The 22,390-nt window shown below is 38.2% G+C and overlaps 1 protein-coding gene across 1 annotated transcript in view; it reads right to left on the reverse strand.

Annotated features, from left to right (window-relative positions):
• The window catches only part of LOC105504673 (target of Nesh-SH3-like), a 119,856-nt gene that overhangs the window by 5,097 nt on the left and 92,369 nt on the right, over nucleotides 1-22,390 (reverse strand). The window contains exons 49-53 of the mRNA XM_011932176.1: nucleotides 20,622-20,750; nucleotides 20,023-20,091; nucleotides 16,170-16,379; nucleotides 11,405-11,513; nucleotides 197-276 (exon numbers count right to left, since the gene is read on the reverse strand). Of these exons, the coding sequence (XP_011787566.1) occupies nucleotides 197-276; nucleotides 11,405-11,513; nucleotides 16,170-16,379; nucleotides 20,023-20,091; nucleotides 20,622-20,750 (597 nt within the window). The remainder of the gene's footprint in view (nucleotides 1-196; nucleotides 277-11,404; nucleotides 11,514-16,169; nucleotides 16,380-20,022; nucleotides 20,092-20,621; nucleotides 20,751-22,390) is intronic.

Consider the following 22,390-nt stretch of genomic DNA (forward strand, 5'->3'; position numbering starts at 1 on the left):
TTTAAGTGAGGAAAAATATAAATGGTGTTTCTCTAAGCCTTCATCAATTTGCTTTTTCCCACAAATGGGTTTTTAGAAATTCAAGAAACAGTATTATGTAGTGTTTAGCTGGGTTTCAAACAAGCTTCCTATGCAAAACATTGCTCCACTGTGGCCCTTTTACATTGTTTTTGGGAATTACTGTTGATGTAATTACCTGATTCAGTACTGAATGCCACTGTGTTGCTGACCGGGCCTTCACCAAGCGGGTTTTTGGGTTTCACCTGGAATTCATAACTGTTGAGAAAATAAAAAAACACTTGTAATACATTCTTGAGGGCTAGGAGGCAACATTCCCCTATTATACTGACATCTCTCCTGATTCTATTTTGATATTATGACAGTGAATGGTAACATGTTCCAGAAGTAGGTTGAGGAAAGAAAAATGATCTCTTAGTTTTACTACCTGAACAGCTTGTCTAAGGTTTGAGTAAGCATTAATAAAAAAGATGGTTGTCTTTAAGAATCTCCAAATTCGTACAAATGACTTGGCAGGTTAATAGACATATAAAAAAGTGGTATATGGTAGACAAAGGCTAATTCCAGTAACAGGGAACCAGTTTCTTTAAGATGTCTCAGCTACTTCCTGGGGCCAAGAAGTGGCAAGATTCCATTTTATTTTCAGTTATACCAACCCTGAGTATAATCCTGGACTTAGGCCATCTTCCTCACTGTGGGGTCTGGACTACTTACGTCAGAATCACATCATAGGGTGGCAGTGGTGAAAGTGTGTTAAACTGCAAATTTCTTGTCATACTCTAGGTATTGAAGCAATTTTTTAGGAGATTCAGGTAAGAAGTTATAACTTCCCTAGGTGAGTCATGTGCCCAGTGATGCTTGAGAACTACTAGACTAAGCTATAATTAGTATATTTAACTGTGGACTAAACTATGGGAATAGATACACATAAGTGTTTCTTTGCAAGGACTCCTAGTTGTATTGCCTGGAACTTGGGTCTTCTGTGGATCACAGGATGCTATGATGTCTCCAGAAAAGAGGCATGGTAATGTTGCCTTATGAAGAGCAGGAACACAAATGCAGACATTTCTCTCCCTCCATACTCCAAATTCATAATCGGCCGGTCCCTTAACCTTTTGTTAAACAAAACCCCAAACAACCCTAGGTCCCTTGGAATTATAAGTCACTTTGATTGTATCCTTAAGAATTATTCATCAAATTATTGTGCAGTATTTAGCAATTTTTATTCATAAAATATGTAAGCAAAGCAAATCCTTTAAAGAAATGTAAACAATAAATCGATTTGCCATTTGCCTGAAATTAAGATTTCCTTTCAGCAGCAAGTGGACTTAGCAGTGAAAGAACATTGAATTCAAAAGTCAACCTGAGTCAGCTGATAATATTTTGAGAGTCTCAGATTTGCTTAAGGCTTTTGGGGGATAAATAATTTCCATCTTTGAGAAGTTTATAATTAAATAAGAATGCAGAATGCACAAAAGATATTTTGTAAGTGAAAGAAGGATGACAGCTGTCAGTTTGGTACGGATGGTACTAAGTGAGCAGGAAAAAAAATTTGAGTTTCTCGATCACTGAGGTATTGCATTAACTGCTAGTATCTAGTCTAAGACAACAGATTCTAGTGCTACAACAATGGCAGCCATTTTCTGAATGCTTACTATGTATGAGATGTATTAGTCATTCTACATACATAAAGGAATACAACACATGCAAACTCTAATGAGATAAATCTTATCCTAATTTTCAGCTGAGAGCAATGAGGCTCAAAATACTTGTCCTGTTACTGTTTTTGCTTTTCAAAACTTTAAAACTGGCACCAGGTGCAGTGGTGCATGCCTGTAATCCCAGCATTTTGGGAGGCCGAGGCAGGCTGATCACATGAGGTCCCGAGTTTGAGAACAGCCTGACCGACATGGAGAAACCCCGTCGCTACAAAAAATACAAAAATTAGCTGGGCATGGTGGCACATGCCTTTGTCATTGTTATTTGCAATGAGAGATTGTTGATACAAAAACACCTTTGTCATCTACAGAAATCACACTCATATGGGGTATTTTCACCTGAAATATTTTCCAGAGATTAAATTTTTGCTAAGAGGCCTAAAAACAAAACCAAAACAAAAAAAGCCCATAGAACTATAGTGAACTGAAAATGGAAAAAAAGAAATCATAGCCATCTGGACTTTGATTCAAATGGGCAATGCATTCCACATTCGTTCCAGGCCATTGCCAAAAGCCCTGTGCTTTGGCCAAGTCTGATTGCTGGAATTGTCTCCATGTCTTTTTATTTCACAGTTATGTACACTGAAGCTCCATTTTTAGCATGCCACAATACAGGCTACTTTTTTGGGATTTTCTTTTGGCCAATATTTTGTGATATTCGACAAGTTTCAAAGAAATTATTTTGCACTAAATTTAATTAACGTGGGAACTGAAAGGCACATTTTTGTTTTGGTCTCATTAAACCGTATATAACAAAAATGACTTGTGGTGGTAAAATTTCTTCTGAAGAAGCACATTTTGTCACAGATGAATGACATCATAGGTCTAAGAGAAATGTCTCATACTGATTGTACATAGAAAATAACATTTAAAGTTTCAGGAAACTAGTTATTTGAAGTAAGAAACTTCAAATAGAAGTTTTGGAAGATAAAGTTGAGGACATTTTACAAATACTGGAACAAAAAGTCAAACATGAAAAAATGAGAGAAAAGAAAGTTGGAGAATTATTCCAGAGAATATAGTACCCAACTAGTAGGAATTCTAGAAGAGAGAACAGGAAAGGAGATAGAAAATTATCCCGGAAATTGTGTAATTAATGTTCCAGTACTGAAAGACAAGAGTTTCCAGATTGAAAAGACCTACTCTGCCTAGCAAAATGCAAAAAAAAAGACAAAGGACTAAAACATATGAGTTACAAAATTTCAGAGTGCTGGGGTGATAAAGATAAATCCTAAAAACTCAGAAGAAAATAATCGGTCCCGTTCAAGGGATCCAGAATCAGAATGCCATTGGACTTTTTAACAGTAACACTGGAAGTGAGAAAACAGTAGAACAATTCCTTCAAAAGTCTTCGTTATATCCTAATATTCCAGCTAAGGACTAGTATCAAAGTAAAACACAAATTTTAAAACATGTAAGGACTCAAAAATACTGCCTTTTACAGCTTTTCCTCAAGACATTTATTAAGTGCTACAAAGTAATGGAGTAAACAAGGAAGAAGACTTGTGATGCAGGAATTATGGGATTCAAAACAGAAGCAAAAGATGGTAGGAATTCCAAAAGAGACGGTGCCATTAAAAACACACAACAAATAGAACAAAGGCATGACTGGAGTATTTGACCGTCCTGTGAAAAGCTCAGTCTAGACATAGGGATTTAATTAACAGAAGAAATAGACAAAATGGTAAAACATACTTGCATCTGGGGAACCAAATTTAGGAATAGGGAGGAAATGCTTTTGTGGTAATTTAATTTTAAAACAGTGTACATATATTTCTGGTAAAAATGAAAATTAACTGTAAGACCTACCACATCAAAATGAATATCTAAATGGAATGCAGTCCAGATGACAAAGGCAGTCAAGCCTTTTGGCCCCAGCTAGGACAAGCCAGGTAAATGAAGCCTCACAGAATGCCATGCCTGATTCTACTTGGGTAGGTGTAAATCCCAAAAAACCATCTTCCCTGCACATCCCCGTCAGGAGGCAGCACGATCCAGGGGGCATTAAAAACATGGGTTCTGGAACCAGAAAGATTCACAGCTCACTAATGTGTGACTTTAAGGTAACTTAACCTCTCTGAGCTTTAGTTTACTCATACATAAAAATGAGGATAATGCTATTTGTGAGGATACTATTCATAATAGTAATTATAACTTCACAGGGGTATAAAAGCATCTGTGAGGATTAAATGAGAATGCATGTAAAAGCAAGGTGCCTGACACGTAGTAGTTATAAGTATTCACTAGTATCATATTTGTATCTCGAGAATTTTTTTATAGAGTTTCTATTACTGGGGAATTTGACAAACACTGCCATAGAAGTCTCAAGGCAGAACTCTTCTATGGCCACATACTTGCTTTTTGCTTGTGAAGATTATAATAAAGGCATAGCCCATGGGTTATTGGAAAGATCAAAAATTTAACAGGTAAACCTTTCTGCCTGCCATCAACATAGATCCATAGGCTAAGAAAAAAAATGTTATATTAAGATTTCACTGAGTCTGGAAAGCACTACAAAGCATTATCTCAGAAGAGTGGCATAATAGAGGATATTGTTTGACACCAACAGTTTGAGAGCAGCTGTAAAAGTCAGCATGAGAAGAAAAAACATACGTCAGTTCATTGAAAAGTGAAAAGTGGGTTTCAAAAAGTGTGACCTGTGGTTCATGAGCAAAAGTGTTAAGAGACAAGAACCTCCAACCTGCAGGATTGTAGCCTTAGACTGATTTCTTCTGTAGTGGAAGAGGTGGTAGTATCTTCAAGTGTAACCTTCAGATCTGGGTGGAGCAGATGCTTGCCATTCCCTACTCCTTTTGATCCTTTCTATAACCTTTTCCTTCTATTTTTTGCCTACAATTTAGAATAGAACTGAAGTTTTCATTATTTGATAAACTTTTTATATACTCCTTACTGATTTAAAAAGTTGGTTTTCATTATAACAGAAGTCTTACAAACCTCAAGCAAACTGCTTTTTATATAGAAAGTCTACCCTATAGTTGTTGGTTTGAATTGTTTAGCCGATTTTTACCCCTAGTGTCGTCGTGAAATATTTCATCCCCATTCAGATGAGGGTTCAGTCAGACGGAGATAAATGGACAAGTAGAATAAGAAAAAAAGAGGAAGGGCTGCTCAACATGGGAAAGGAGAATCTAATCAGTTCGGGTAAACTTGACTCCAAGGACACTGAAGGATTATGGGAAGCATTTCTGGATACCTGCCACATGTAAAGTTATGCTGATCTGGGAAAACAGATAAGGAGCAAGAGGGGAGACCGAAGGGGGCACTTAGAAGACAAAATCAGGCTAAATCAGCAGTCATGGGGTCATAAACTAGCTGGCTCTAATGCCATAAGGGGCATTTTTTTGTATTCCCCCACTTCTGTGGGGGACACAAACTCTGGAGTTGGGCTGCACTCTAATTCTGCAGCTGTTAATCACTGTCTTGCACTCCCTTCCTAAATGCCAAGCAATAGCAAAGAAAAATAAAAACTATATGGTTATGTGAGAGGGAATAATTGTTCTCTTTATAGACTAGTGGAGTTATGTACTTTTAGGTAGCCGTCCTTTTGCCCGATGAAAAGTTGTCAAACTGAGCAATCAAGTCAATTTCTTCTTCAACAAGGAAGGAATTGGTCTGCTGCTGCCCACACCTACCGCAAACTAAATAAAATGCCTGACGCTTTGGCAGCTTATTTTACTCCTTTCTACAAAGCCCATAAGAAGAGATGTTGAAAAGTTAATACAGAATATGCAGAGACCAGAATTTCACAGAAACACTATGAAAAGAGTATAATGGCTATTCCACATGCCTGCATCATTCAGCCAGATTGACAGTGTATGAGAAGTTGCTGCATCTCTTCCAGCTAACCAGTGCCAACATTTTATTAAATCAACATAAACAACAGTCCCAAACTATCATTGCTGCCAGCTATAGGATACTTTGGTAGGTTTCAGTCTTAGAGGAAGATGTGTTCTTCAAAATCCTCCCAAGCCAGAGAGGTCAATAAAAGTACTTGAGCAGATTAAGTGAATTTGATTTATCTTAATTACTATACATAGATTTTCCATAGGAAATTGTTAGACCACATGTAAGTCTGGCACACACAATGAATTCTTTAATTTTTCAGTAAAGTGAGGAGAGAGGTGAGTTCATTGGAAGAGAAGAGTAGGATTAAAGGGCTTTTTCAGTGTGCAGTGATTGTGTGTGCCCATCCATTTGCCCAGCCAGTTCATTAGGAAGAACTTGGTCCATCAATGGATTATCAAAATGTGTGCTAAAAACAATCTGAAAACAAATTGCAGACTGCAGGCAGAGATTTAAAGACAAAAAAATGTTTATTGGGACAAGTCTACTTGTTACGGAATTGACCTAGGTTTTAGTTTTCAGTTCGAGTTCTCTGACCAACTCCATGCCTGGCTTTGAATATCAGAGAATTATATCATTTTACAGTTGGAGGAGACTTTAGAGAATGAGAATCCACACTCGCTGTCCCAATAAGCAATGGTGTAAGACTTACTAAGACATACTTTATCAGCTACTCTATTCACAGAACTAAAGCTAATCATAGTGGTCTTTGCAAAGTGGTTTGCTGTAGATGGGAGACGCTCTTAATATTTTTCTTTTAGTTTAACAAGACGCAAACATTGCCTAAGGAGATAGATAAAGGACTGGTGTTCTTGGGTAATTGTATGGCAGGAGAGGGTTTTTTTTTTTTTTTTAACTTTTATTTTAGGTTCAGGGGTACATGTGCAGGTTTGTTGTATAGGTAAACTTGTGTCACAGGGGTTCGTTGTACAGATTATTTTGTCACCCAGATACAAAGCCTAGCACTCGTTGATTTTTCTGCTCCTCTCCCTTCTCCCACCCTCCAGTGGGCCCCAGTGTCTGCTGTTCCCCTCTTTATGTCCATGTGTTCTCATCATTTGGCTCCCACTTATAAGAGAACATACAGTACTTGGTTTTCTGTTAGAAGAGGACTTCTAGGTTAGAAATAAATGGAAAGTAAGTACTGGGGAGGGCAGATGAGTACTGAGTCAGCTGGATACCAATATCTACATTTTATTTTAGGAGTCAGGGGTAAGAGAGGGATCCCCTAAAGAGATGAAATTAGCCTGTGTTAACAGATCTCTTTTGCATGATTTGACTAAAACAATCACATCTCCCCGCAAGTGACACCCCCTTCCCTGTGCACATATGCAACCACAGTGCACTGCAGCTGGTAGCCAGGCTGGGGAGGCCCCCTGTGCCACCTTTGGAGCTGCACCTAGCACCCTAGAACAGCCATGCGGCTCTCTATTGACAAGAACATCTAATGCCAGGTGTGGAGCTGGACTCTACCATTAGCAAAACAGCTGCTGGATGGTCCTTTGGACAATTTTTTGAGCTTTTGCGGGCTAGATAAAAACCCGCTTATCTCATAAAAACAGGCAGGAGAAGGTTGGTATACACTGTGAAAGGAAAGGTAGGGGAATACTCCACTGTCACTCTGTTTCAGGATTAGGGTGTGATCATTCAGAATTTGTAACAAAAGCACTCTATAAGACCTCTAATCTCTGCCTTGTTTCTCCTGGATTAAGTGTTGGAACATGAAGCTCTACTCCACCCATGTCTGTGTGTAAAGTTTAGCCAGTAATTATCATCTGAATTCAGATCTCATGTTTTTTAGTCAGAACAAGTGATGGAAAATGCTACTAAAATAAATGATTTACATGTATCTCCTAGTGTTGGAACACAGCTGTAATAATTCTTTCAGAAGCTTTGATCCATCTTACAGTTACTCAAATAGGGAATTCCAGAACCTCATGAGGGAATTTTAACAGCTAAAATGCAAAGTTTATCTATTTCAAAAATTCAATTTTACCATACACTTTGACTCAAAATTTCCCCCAAGCATTGAAATATGTTCAGAGTTGTGTTTTTGTTTGTTTGTTTTTACAGCTAATAAAAGCCACCTGGTGGCTGCATCCTGTACATACTTCCTCTTTATTTTACGGTGTCTTTTATTAGTGTTAATCTTGGATCATGGTTGGGTAGAAGAAACACAATGGAAAGAAATCTTGCCTTAACAACTTAAGGTAGTATGAAAAAAGCTTTTCATACTATTTGGACACTAGTGATTTTATCATTCTGGCTGTAGCCTTGCTATCAATAGTAAGTTTGAGAACTACCTGTATGTCACCTAAATAATGTGTATGGATTTGATTAGAAAGAAAAATACTGTTGTTGTTTTTCCTTTCCTTGTTGGCTTACCCATTCCATCCTATTCTTTATCACATTCTAGTCTCAAGTATTCTATGAAGCCTTCTCTCCTGAATCACAGAACTTCGGTATCAATCCTGCACTTACTTTGTATGCTTTTTTATGCTCTCCAATTATTTAACGGGTGTTACTTTTGTTTCCCCTGATACTTTTAGGCTTCAGAAATCTCAAATTAATTGAAATAATTTACCTCATTTTATTTTTCCATAATTCATTATTTGTTCTAATGGAGATTTCAGTATGTTTTAATATTTCAGCCCAAATATTTTTGCTCATTGAACAGACAAATGAATCTCTGACATAGCTGGTAAAAGAGATGTGAAATTCATTCACAGGCTCATCAGGGGGCTAGGATCTATTGAACTCCTTGACCACCATGAAGTTTCACATACTGAGGACTAAACAGTGTTCATGAAAGCACTTTACATCCATATGTATTATATTTTTCCCAAAATGGAAAACTGTTCTTTACTTCAGACTACTGATTTACAACTCCTAAGTCATGATCCATTAGTTAGGGACTACCAATATAATCCTGGCCAAATCGTTTATATGAAAATTAATGATTTTGATATCCTGATGGATTTCATTGAACCATACCAAATTCTTAAAGTAATATTAAGTAAGCCACATATAACAGACACACTGAATGGCCTCAGATTAGTGCCAGTAGTAAAATTCGGCATGGGATCCTGATTTAGGAGGCCCTACATTTGATTTAACTTTGCTTTTTCCCAAAGCTAAATCTACACAGGGGTCAGGCATGGTGGCTCACCCCTGTAATCCCAGCACTTTGGAAGGCGGAAGCAGGTTAGTCACCTGAGGTCAGGAGTTCGAGACCTGCCTGGCCAACAGGGCGAAACCCCATCTCTACTGAAAATACAAACAAATTAGCTGGGTGTGGTGGCAGGTGCCCATAATCCCAGCTACTTGGGAGGCTCAGGCAGGAGAATCACTTGAACCTGGGAGGTAGAGGTTGTAGTGAGCTGAGATTGCACCATTGCACTCCAGCCTGGGCAACAAGAGCAAGACTGTCTCAAAAAAAAAAAAAAAAAAAAAAAACTAGACAGGCACTCCTCTGGGTTTTGCTAGTCTTGAGGTAAGGATAGGTTTTTGGGGTCCTCCTCAGAAGGCCCACTGATGAAAGACAGGAGTAATAAACAGGACATACGATGAGGGTAGGATAAAGAGGGCCATGCTCTCTTTCAGTGTGAAGCAATTTCCAGAAACACCTAGAATGAGTCCTAAAACAATTACAACCAGAAGCTACATGTGAACCCCATGACCTGTGATTACAGAATAAAATGCATGTTAGCCCTGGGGCACTTTACCTACCTCACCAGGCAGGTCAGATGCCCAAATGGCACTCTTGCCAAGATATTAACAAAAACTTATTTTTTGTTAGATTTATTCCAGCAATTGTTACTCAGTATAAACAGGCTCAAATATTAAAAGTGATTATTCCAACTAAAAGCCAGAATGAAAACACAAATGAAAAGTGGGAATAAGTCATCCTCCCAATCACCAACCCTCAGGGTCTCCCCATCTCCTGATCTGGCTTATAAGATCCTCTCCCACCCTGGCTTCCCATTCTGTTTCCTCTGCCTCCATCCACTTATCACTACTCATGTGGACGGAGGTAAAAATAGCCTATTTTTCACTGTACACAAGCATGCCATTTTGGCCTTCTGTGTACTGACATATACTATTCTAATACTCTCTTTCCCTATAATCACCTGGCTAGCTCCTTCCCACTCATCCTTCAAGCCTCAGACCAGGTGTCACTTTCTTCAGGAAGATTTTCCTAATTTCCACGATGTTGTGTAGCGCCTCCCACCCTGGGATCCCCTAGCACCTTGGGCATGCTTCATTCAGAGTTCTCGCTACTTTGTATAGAATACTTGGTCATTAACTGCCTCCCCTCTAGCCTTGAGTTCAAGGGCAGCCACCATGTTTATTCGTGTGTGTAGCCATCCTTAAGAAATGTCTGCTGAATGGAAATGCAAATGCAAACCTTTTACAAACAAGTTGGGTTTAAAATGATACTGGAATAACTGTATTCAACATTCAGGTCATGAGCTAATAGGTGCACTGTGAGAAGATCTAAGGACAGTCCAATTCAGAAAAAAACCACAATGAGCATTGAGAAACTGGATGCCTTTCAATGACTGTACTGTACTTTACAAGTCACTTTTTATTATGTGGAATAAAGAGCAGAAAACGCAAAAGCCAAGTTTCATAAGCACAAATTCACCTATTAAAAAGTTCAAATTAAGTGACCTTTTCTTTCACTCATTTCTTCAAATATATTAAGCCTGTAAAAACAGGCTTCCTCCTCCTCTCAATCTAAGGAAATGCTAAGGAAACAGAACCAAAATCAAATGGGCGTTTACTGACATATGCTTATTTTGGCTAAAAATCTTTTAAGAAAATCGGCAGTTGTAAAATATATCTTAAAATAGAGAACTTTAAAGAAAAACCCCATGCTTGTGAAAGAAGTATCCTTTTTGCAGTATTGGACTAGTTTATACACACTGGACTGCCTGTAGTGAATTAGATGGTGCCTCCTTTTCTCCAAAAAAGATGAGAAGAGTCTCCCTACTGTCAGAGCCAAAATAGGCTCTTTTGAGTGTCACTATCAATAACCAATTCAATTCAATCGATTGATGACAATGTGAACATTATGAAAAAAAGAAAACTTGGAACTTCCTTACTACATTTCTAGAAATGTCTAAGACCCTTATTTTTCTTTCAATAATAAAATGAACTAATAAAATGTTGGATATTTTAGATTGAAAAAAGAATCACAAAACTGTACAGCAATACGAACAACCTGGTATCAATGTGTAATAAGCAGAGATACTTAGAAAAGTCATCAGATAACACTGTTAAAGATATGTAACTCTTGTAAAACTCGATTTCATTTTATCCATGACAAAAGGTCCCAAAGCAAAGAATTGCTGTGCCTGAGACTAGTCTGTAGTTATTTTAAGTATTAACTCTTAAAAATTTTCACCTACATTGTGTCACAAGACTTTCCTTTCATTGCCCTCTCCTTTCCAGCATTTTAATTTTTTGGTGCTTCCAATCTAGTTTACATCATGCACAGTCCAGTTATTACTGATCCACAGACTTAGTATTTCATATCAATATTTGGTATCGAATTTTTTTTAAAGATGTCGTACTATTACTAACAAAACCATCTTGCCAGCAATTTTAAACCCACCAGTAATTCAAATGTTTGCAAAACATGACTTTAGAGGCATCTAGTGCTATATATAGAAAACCCAAGAGTGAAATGGAAGCTGGAGCCACCCTCAAGACAGAGAAGATGATATAATTTCTTTCCTTTGTCGTGGTTATAACTTTTGCACTCTCAGAATTTACCGGCAATAGCACTGGTGGCTTACCTTGTGTTTGGTTTCAGATTTTCTACTGTGGAAAAGGTCTGATTTGTAATTTGAATGGACTTGTTCTTCCCACTGAATGACCCATTTTCTCTGGATATAACTTCATATTCTGTAAAGCAAAGAAGCCAACAGATACTTATCTTTATTTCTTGGTTGATTTAATTGCTCCTGAAGCTAATAGCACAAAAAAGCCACTCACATAAAGCGAGCAATTGAGATTGAAGTTCTAGAGACATATTGATCTTACACATTGGCAATTTTCATATGGGGATGGTCAGCAGATGAAGGTTCCAGAAGCATTTTAGGATTTGCTCATTGACCATTTCTGCATTTCCTTTACCAGAGGCAAAGGAAGGCCTGGTAACTAGTGAAGACCCATGCCATGCCTGTGGTTGCTTTGGAAACATAGCCTTTGATTTTGTTAGGTGAGTCAGATAGTCTGCCGCTGCTGCAAAGCCCCATTTGGGGAAAGCACTGTATAAAGAGTGGTAGCTGAGTAGACATGTTCTCTGCTCTACAGGCTTTAGAATATAGTTGGGGGAAAGGCTACTGGATACATGGTACTGCTGCAGAAAACTTCTTTGAGTTGAGCATCACAGCAGCAAATAGCAAATCAAATAATAAACTCTACTTTTCATTATTTTGAACTATAGGAGTATTTTGAACTACAGTTCATTATTTTGAACTATAGGAGTAGTGGGGTTTTGTACCCCATGCCTACATAAGTTATGCTTCCTTGATTATTTTCCTTGCATTGAAAAACAAAATACTGTCCTTAAATTCTGCATAGAGGTCTGCCTAAATTTCACTTAAAGGCACATTTCTATGAACTTGCAGGGCTCATCAAAAGGGAAAGAAATTTAGAACAAGAGAATGCCATTTACACATTTGTTCATTGGACTTCCCTGCTCTCATTTGGGACTTAGCTTAATGCATGTGATGAGTTGATGCAGAGAACTACAAAAAGATCCAAAAACCCAAACAATAAACCCCACTCAAAATCAGCTCCATTAATATGAAGAAATAAACAAGTACCAGGCATCAGATAAGGTGAAAAGGCTGCCAAAGTCTGGCAATTTATATTAGGGATTTCTGCTATTAGCACTGAGTCCAATGGTGTGAGATGAATATTGGAAATAAAATAAAAAACTAGAACAACCCAGATAGACCCCAAATCACCAATTCATATTTGGGGAGGATTTCTTTTTTTTTTTCTTTTTTCTTTTGAGACAGGGTCTTTGCTCACTGCAACCTCCACCTCCTGGGGTCATGCTATCCTCCCACCTCAGCCTCCTGAGTAGCGCACCACTACACCCAGCTAATTTTTTGTAGAGACAGGATTTTGCCGTGTTGCCCAGGCTGGTCTTGAACTCATGAGCTCAAGTGATCCACCCACCTCAGCTTCACAAACTGTTGGAATTACAAGCGTGAGCCACTAGGCCCAGCCTCAGGAAGATTTTTAATCGCATATTTAAAAAACCCCAAGAGGAGGAGGATTTTTTCTGAACAATTTTGTATGACTGTTCTTCCAAAAATTAAAAATGAAACTAGAAGACAGTGGCCATGGTTTCTGGATAATATCGGTGCAGCTATTAAAGTACTGATGACTGTTATCTAGTACTGTCACTGAGACTTCTTTTTGATCCAAAACTCACTCTCAGCTGGCTCTCCTAACAGACTGAAAAGGGAGAGGGGAAGGGAGAGAATTCTGAATTAAAATCTGTCCATTTTATATTTTTTTCCTCAGCTGTGAAGGGATATTTGTTAGAAAAAGATGGAAGGACTTAAAATGCAAGTAAATTTGATTAAAAAAAAGAAAAAAAAGAAACCAAACAGCTTAATGGAAAGAGACAAATTAAGCCACTTGTCTTGAACTTGATCTCAGTCTTCCCATCCATACAATGTTAATATCTCTTCATAATACTGCTTGCGGGGATTAAATTAGGTACAGGTGGAAAGTGCCTGATAGTATTTTTCATGGATTTTGTTCAACAGGTGGTACCTATTATTATGCTGCTTTTATTATTATTTATCATCCTTGAGTTGTGGTTTGAAAATGACTAGAACGGGATTAAGATTCCAATAGGAAAGGTTCACGTGCTGCTAAATCACCAAAAGAACAATTTATATGACACTCCAGTTGCTTATGCACCAAAGCAACCACCTTCAAAAAGCATCTTTGGCTTGGAACATTCCTCATCAACTGTATGACATTCTTCTTAATATTAACCCCGCCTGTTAGTGGTTGAAACATCTATTGCATGTCTTCTCTGATTTCCATTTGGCTCAAGTTTTAACAGCTGATTTAATTTTTTTTTAATGGAAGATCAGAATTCTCAAAATGGATCTAGAAGCTTCCTTCCTAATTAAAAAGAAATTTAGAATTTCACAATTCTAGCTTTTGAATATACATTTGTCTTGCGCTTTGTAAATATATATTTCCCATTTTTAATCCTTTCAAATGCTAATGCCTTTTCATAAATCTACCAACATTACAAACATTGCTCCTACCGATAAACATTAACAATTTCTAGTTTATGCTGCATATTCAAATATCTTATTTAATTTTCTCCTCAGGATAAATTGATAACAATGAGGATGATTATTATTACACCTAAGGAAACTAGGCTCAAACAGTCTAATTTTATACACAAGTTGCATATCTAAAATAAAGCTGGTCTGGTATTTAAATCTATGTCAGTATGCTCTTGGACTATCAGATTATGAGGCTTATAACTAACAACTTGAAGTGGCCCGAGGATCCAGACTATGGCCAATTTTTTGGGTGTACCTTTTTCTACTTCGGTATAGATGGGACATGTAGAAGCAACTGAACCTGGATGTCTTCACTGGAGGTGAATATGTGTCCCCATCAACTCAAAGAAAGAAGCCAACTCAGGCAGAAGAATATAGTTCACTCTATTATATCTCAGTACCTTTTTGTAAAGTCAATTCAAGTGATATAATGATTAATCTCTATATTATCTGAGCTGCTGGTTTGTAAACAATTGTGTTTGAAATCAAGTGGTGTTTAAGGGAACACTAAAACAAAATGGAATGAAAAACCAACAGGATTTTAGGGCAAATGCTCTAATGTTTAAATATGGACTAGGTGAACTATGGTTAAATACGAACTTAATTCTATTTAGGAAATTCTGCAGCTAAAGAGATGTGGTCCCTGTCCACGAAAATTGTTATAAATCCTCTGTATCATGTGACAGATCTGAAGCTACTCATTAACATTTAGTAACAGCATTACAAAAGCAGTTTGGTTAGATGGATAAAGTATACTGTATCCATGATTTTTGAGATTAAACATTTATACAAAAAAAGGACAATTCTTCAGCTTTAAAAAGTTAAATCATATATTATGAATATATCCAAGTTGATATGTATTCGATAATTAAATGTATTAGATTAACCAGTTCTACCTCAATGTTCCGTATCCTTAAGGCAAATGAAATTTTATAGATCATTTAGTTTCATGAGAACTAAGCCTCAGATGATCACAGGAACCCCTTACTAGCACAGTATATGAAGAGTTTTATACATTTTAATGGATGTAGATAATCAATACTGACAGATTAATTGATTTTTAGATATCGTAGTACCTATTAGTGCAGTCCCAAGGAAAGAAGCAGGACTAGGCAAATCTCTAGGAACCATGGGTAGTAGTGGGTTCTTTCTCAAAACAAAGGGTAGCTTTGCATGAGAAAGGGAAACTCACAAAACATGGTAAAGAAAGCTAGTTAAAGAAAAAATAAGCTGCTTACACTGGAAGTTGCCCAGATCCAATTGTTCTGTCTGAGGAGACATAGCTGCTGTTTTCCATGTACAGTAGGAAGTGTTTTTGGCAGATCCTGAGTCCCTGCATGCTCTGCCTGGTCCTGTGCACTGCTCCTCTGTCTTCCTGATGGCCTCTTCGTTGACCCCCCTATTCCCTGCCTGCCTGCACCAGGTACATGGCAGGAACTTGGGTGGCAGATATTCACCTACTATGCTATTTCCTATATCCTCTAGCTGATTTAGCTTGCTAGTCTTTTTTCCTCCTCCTTGTTTGACTCTCCTCTTCGTTATGGAGAATCAAGTTGCTGTATAACAAATTCAAAGAGTGTCTCGGGGTTTCTTAGTTTTCATAATCATTTTTAGAGGAATTGGTGGGTGGTAACAGAATCAAAATTTCTTAAGATGAGCAGAAAATTGATCAGGAACAGAGTTTTTGTTTTTATTTATGCTAAGACAGTTGAAGTAACCTTTAGTCTGCTAGAAAGTTCTAGGTCAGGCCAGGAGAATGGCGTAAACCCAGGAGGCGGAGCTTGCAGTGAGCTGAGATCCGGCCACTGCACTCCAGCCTGGGCGACAGAGCGAGACTCCGTCTCAAAAAAAAAAAAAAAGAAAGTTCTAGGTCAATTAGAAATTGGGTTGGTGAAAGGAAAATCAGTTTTAAATTAATCAGCAATATAATTTTCTTGGTAATGAAGGAGTAGCTTCTTCATCCTGGTGTGAACAAGAGTTCTGAGAGGAGATGGAATGAATGCGCCTGAAGAGATCTAAATGAACAGGGAGCCCATAACAAGGACAAAGATGATCCTTACTCATCCTATGACACTCTTGACAATAATGTACCTTAAAGGCAGCAAAACTGCTAGCTTTGGCTCCTCCCCAGATACACGTCACATGCCAATGCCGACCCAGGGTTCCCCACTCCCAGGGTATCTTATTACCAAAGCTTCCCACCATAACAGTCCTCATGCCATGATCTTACCAGTGACAGTGTCATTTAGTGGCTTTTCCCAGTCCAAGATGACAAATGAGGGGCACCCTTCCACGGTGACCACAGTGAGGTTGGTGGGTGGGTTCTGCGGTGGGCTGGTGGCATTCCCCTCTGTGGCATCCTCTTTGGGGAACCGTTTGACGGAGTCAGTAATGGAGCAGGGACTGTTGTCAGGCTTTTGGAGGTATCGCACATGAGGACCTGTGAGAGAGAGGACCCTTGACATTTAACATTTTGTAACTCATGAAGAAGATGGAAGTGAGCTCATAAATACAATTTGAGGACATTTGGTCTCATATTATAAGCAGATGGTTGAAAGCCATGATGTGGATGGTTCAAACTAGGAAAATTCAAAATCTTTCCTCTGAGACAAATGATATAGGGTGGTGTTGATCTACTTACTGAATAGGTTTAGCTTATGCTAATATCCAAAAGTAATTTGATCCCCTAAGCATAGTTTAGAGTTCATAATTTATGGGGCACTGGGTCTTACCTCAGTAGTGGGAAATAATTAGCTCCATACTAAACACAGTTCTGGTCCCACCCAATAAATTTTAAAAACCAGACTCAAAAGAATCAAGGAGCTTCAAGTATTTTACTGTATCCCAGAACAAAACTCAAGAATATTCTAGGAATAAAAAAAAAAAAAAAAAATCCAGCACCTAACAGGTAAAATTCATAGGGAAATATTACCTATAATGAGAGAAAAATCAATCAATTGAAACCAATGCAGATCTCACATAGATGTTAGAATAATCAGATAAGAATTATAGTTATTACTATAATCCATATGTTCAAAAAGTTAATAAAGACATGTATGATATTAAAAAGGACCCAAATCAAATTTCTAGAGATGAAAGCTACAAGATAAAAGATGCATTGGATAGAATTAATACCTATAAGATAATGCAGAGTAAATGATTAGTGAACTCAAAGACGTAGCAATAAAAACTATCCAAAAAGAGGGAGAGAAGATAAAAATTAAAAACAACGAACATCACTGAGCTGTGGGGACCATTTCTGGTGGTCTCATATACATGTAATTGGAGTAGTAAAGGTAAAGAAGTGGGTGGCAGAAAAAAATATTTTAAGAAATAATGGTCCTAAATCTTCCAAATGTGATAAAACTTCTAAATCCATAGAGCCAAAAAGCTCAAAGATACCTAGGAACAACAAAAATGTAGAAAACTCTATGCTGGTCATCATCAAGTTTCTCAAAACAAGTGATAAAGAGAAAATCCTTAAAGGAGGCAGACAAAAAAAGACACGTTATATACAGAACAACAAAGATAAGGGTTTTGGCAGATTTCCTACTAGGAAGAATGCAAGTGAGAGGCATTGGAGCTGCATCTTCAATTATTGAAATAAAAGGCATCATTTAGAATCTAATAAGTAGTGAAAATACCTTAAAAGCAAAACACTTTTTCTCAACATACAAAATCTGTAAGGATTTATTTACCAGAAGACCCACACTAAGAGAAATATTAAAGGAAGTCTTTCAGATAGGAAGGAAACAATGCCAACAGAAATGTGGAGCCACACAAAGGGATGAAAAGTGCAGTGACAGTAAGCACACAGATAACACACACAATGTTTTTCTTATTATTCTTTCTAAAAAAGTTTACTGTTTAAACACAAATAAAAACTCCTTACTGTAATGTGTATAACATGTGAAAGTAAAAGGTATGACAATAATAGTCCAAAGGCCAAGAGGGGAGCAAAGCTATGCTAGTGTGAGGTTCTTATATGTGAGATTGTATATTATCACTGGATGGCAGATTGTGATAAGTTAAAGATACATGCTATAAACCCCAAAGCAACCATTAAAATAATAAAACAAAGTTACAGCTAATAAGATAACAAAAAAGATTAAATGAAATCGTAACATACTCAACCTAAAAGAAGACTGACAAAGAGGAAAAAAGGGAACAAAGAATAGATGGGAAAAATAGAAAGCAAATAGCAAGATGAAGATTTAAATGTACCAATATCAATAGCCATATTAAATGTAAGGCTACACACACCCAAAATAAAATGCAGGCTGGGCATGGTGGCTCATGCCTATAATCCCAGCACTTTGAGAGGCCGAGGCGGGTGGATCACTGGCAGTCAGGAGTTTGAGATCAGCCTGGAAACATGGTGAAACCCCATCTCTACTACAAATACAAAAATTATGGGCATGGTGGTGGGCACCTGTAGTCTCAGCTGCTTGGCGAGGCTGAGGCAGGAGAATCACTTGAACCCAGGAAGTGGAGGTTGCAGTGAGTCAAGATCACACCACTGCACTTCAGCCTGGGCGACACAGCGAGATTCCATCTCAAAAAAACAAACAAAAAAACCAAAACTATTCTGAATAGCTCTATACCTATTAAAGAAAGTGAATTCTATTAAAAATTGATACACTGAGTTTCATTAAAATTAGAAGACACACAATGGGAAAAAATATTTTCAAAGTATGTATCTAATAAAGGTCTTGTATCCAGAAAATATAGATTCTCAAAATTCTACATTAAACAAGCAACTCCATTTTTTAAATTCAGCAAAAAAATTGGAAATAGCAAAAAAGATATATAGATGGCAAATAAGCACATAAGATGTTCAGTGTTATTATTAGGTGGTTGCAAATTAAAACCATAATCAGATACCATTACACACCTACTAAAATGGCTAAAATAAAAAAAGACTGACCATACCAAATGTTGGTGAGGATTTGGAGGAACTAAAACTCTCACCTCTGCTGACAGAAAGGTAAAACAGTACAACTACTTTGGAAAACAGTCTCTTAAAATGTTATACACACACTTATATGCCATGTAGCCACCCCCTCCTAGGTATTTGTCCAAAGGAATGAAAGCATATGTCTATACAAAGACATGTACATGAATGGACATAATAGCTTTATCAGTAAAAAAAAATTGCAATGCCACGAACACATTTACTAAAGAAACAAATTACTGAATATCCAAATAATAGAATGCTAGTCAGCAATAAAAAGGAATGGACTACTGATATACATGCAGCAACATAGATGACTCTCCAAATATTTATGCTGATAAAAGAAACTTGACAATAAAAAGAGTTCATACGGTATGTTTTCATTTATATAAAATTTCATAAAGTACATACTACAGTATGGCAGGCCTGTTGTCGTGTAGGCACTGGGGGGTTGAGTGGGAGAATGAAGAGAAAGGGATTGCAAAGATACATGATGAAACTTTTGGACATCATATATGTGTTATTATCTTGATTGTGATGATGATCTCATGGGTATATGCATATGTTAAAATTCATCAAATGTTACATTTCAGAAAAAAATTATAAATGCAAATACTGGGCTTTATATCATATCTCTCCTACTGTGGTAGACTGTTGTTCAAAACTATTCTTTATGTCCATAGGAGAAGTATTCTTCCCAATCCTTGATTTGAACTTGGCTGTGTGACATTTTTTGGCTAATGGATATTGGTAGATATGACACAAAAAGGAGCTTTAAATGTGGTTTTGCATTTGGACACTCCCCGTCTTGATTTTGCCTTGTTATGAAAGTGGCTTTCCCTGGGTCATTGTTGGTTGTTCATCCTGGGAATCAGAGTAAACACATGTGGGGTGAACCTGAGTCCAACTCACAAGAGGCCCAGTTGTACCTGCTGCTAGAAGCAGAGCCACTAAGCTAAACACATCCTAGATCAACTGACACCAGTTGACTTGCAGACACATGAAAAATAAATCCTTATTATTATAGTAAGCTACTAAGATTTGGGGTTTGTTACACAGCAATAACTGGCTGATACACCTACCAAAAATAGCCTTTTCAAATGTGAGATTCACAGCCAATCACACATACCTTTGAATCTTGGCTTCCCAAGGGGATCAGTTTCTCTTGTTGGGCTTGAGCTAAAGTCAGTTATATTTTCTGAGAATGGAAAATAATGAACAATTTTGGCAAAAGATAAAAAAGCTTCACAATACAATGAAAACGTTGCAGACTAAAGATACTCAATATTTCTCCTTGTAAACTGCTTGCAATTTTGATTTTTTAAAATTACACATATTCATCTACAATATAAGGCCTTTAGCTGTGTCCTGCTGCAAGGTGTTCTTTAGTGTGAGTAATGAATTACAAATTATAACCAAGTGGTTAACATGCACTAATAACTTAAGGTATGTGGTGTTAGTAATAATGTGATTTAGTGGTAGCATTAGGTAGTCTAGATCTTTTTATGAACCAAAGTTAGGCAGTTTCTTCTAGGTCTGCTAAGGGAAGGACAATACTCTATAAGGAAGTGTTGAAAATAAGCATAATTTTAAAATTAAGAACAACCATATTAATAAAATGGAGTAAAACAGAAGACCTCAAACTGAGACTCCCCCATCCCCACCACCATTTAAAATCTTTTGCACCTCACAGCTAAGTATCCAGTGAGAATGGATTGCCATACGAACCCAGTTCTTCTCCAGAGGCAGGAACTGTTGGTTGCTTTATATCTGTCGCTATTCTCTCCAAGGGAGTTCCAGTAGGTCTGAGTGTTGACCTCAGGGGTGGTATGGTTATTGGGCCTGATGAAATGATTCCTGTAATGTAGAGCCAAAGTAGTCAGGCTTTACAGGAACACTGCCAAATTTCTATAAACATTTATTCAGTAAATGTTTTTAAGCACTTATCATGTGGCTTGGCACTATAGACCAGCTTTGGAGAGAAAACAAGACCTGATTCTTAGTGGAGATAGATGTGTGAGCCAAGTATATCAAAGCATAATTATAGATGTTATGAAAAAGTACTAGATAACATCACAGAGGGGCACGTAAGAAGAGGGAGTGGTTATGTCTGTGAGGAAAGATGGAGGGTTGTTGGGTTGCATCGGGCAGAGAAATGCCTTCACAGAGGATGTGCCAATAGAGGAGAACTAATTAGTAGGTAGAGACAAGAGCTATATTATAGACAGAGATTATAACAAGAACCACATCAGGGAAGCACACAATAGCCTGGTGTTTTTAACTTGAACGGGTACCATAAGAGCTGAGAGTGGAGGGGCAAGGAAGGGCAGATCATGAAAGAAGTTGAATACCATGGATTTGGATGTTATTTTTAGGGACTGAGTCAGTTGTGCAGGCAAGAGAAAGGAAGGTGAACTACAGCAAAGGCAGTGGAACTGGATGGAAGGGGTGGACATGAGAGCTTTCAGGGAGACTCAGTGGCAGGCCTGGAAGATGGCTAGAGAAGAAGGAAAAAGATTCCTAGGGTTAATGTCCGTGATTCTGGCCTGGTGGCCAGTGTAGTGCTACCCTGATTGCTATATTCAACAGTTACTCCTCCACTCTTTTTTTTGTTTGAGATGGAGTCTGGCTCTGTCGCCCAGGCTGGAGTGCAGTGGCCAGATCTCAGCTCACTGCAAGCTCTGCCTCCTGGGTTCACATTCTCCTGCCTCAGCCTCCCGAGTAGCTGGGACTACAGGCGCCCACCACCTCACCCGGCTAGTTTTTTGTATTTTTTTTAAGTAGAGACGGGGTTTCACCGTGTTAGCCAGGATGGTCTCGCTCTCCTGACCTCGTGATCTGCCCGTCTCGGCCTCCCAAAGTGCTGGGATTACAGGCTTGAGCCACCGTGCCCGGCCTGACTCCTCCACTCTTTAAACACTTATAAGTCCCTAAAACTGGATCCATCCCAAGGTTCAGGCAAGTCTGGGTGTTTAGAGTCGAAAGGAGACTAGATTGAATTTTATGTTCCACCTGGAAGAAGGAGTCACTCTTGGGCAATAGAGAGTCAAAGGATACGAGCCTGTCCCAAGGACTATGGCCCGGCACGGAATCAGGGCTGAGTAGTCAGATGGGCCTCTGGCCTGGCCTCCTGGGATGCATGTTCCTGACCCTAGTGGGTATGAGCCACAATAAGAGGTCAAGCAAAACCCAAGAGAAGTTGCACTGCAGTCCACAGGGCTTTTCAGAGTTGGCAGAGTCAACCGGAAATGCTGGCATAGCATAGCATTTTCATCCTGATGAGGAGAGTGGGACTCAGAAGCCTGGGTAGATCTGGAGATTGAGGGCAAGTGGCACATGTCACATGGCAGCCCCAGACTGTGCCCACAGACACATGTGAGAGCCTCAGAGGACTCCAGGAAATGGGGCTGGAATTCAAGATACACTTTCTGTGATGCTAATCAGGCCACATCTGTCCCAGTGCCCTCAATTATTGCTTGGCTCCTCAGTGCGGCTGT

Source organism: Colobus angolensis, unplaced genomic scaffold (assembly GCF_000951035.1).
Source record: "Colobus angolensis palliatus isolate OR3802 unplaced genomic scaffold, Cang.pa_1.0 Scaffold947, whole genome shotgun sequence".
NCBI classification, from domain to species: Eukaryota; Metazoa; Chordata; class Mammalia; order Primates; family Cercopithecidae; genus Colobus; species Colobus angolensis.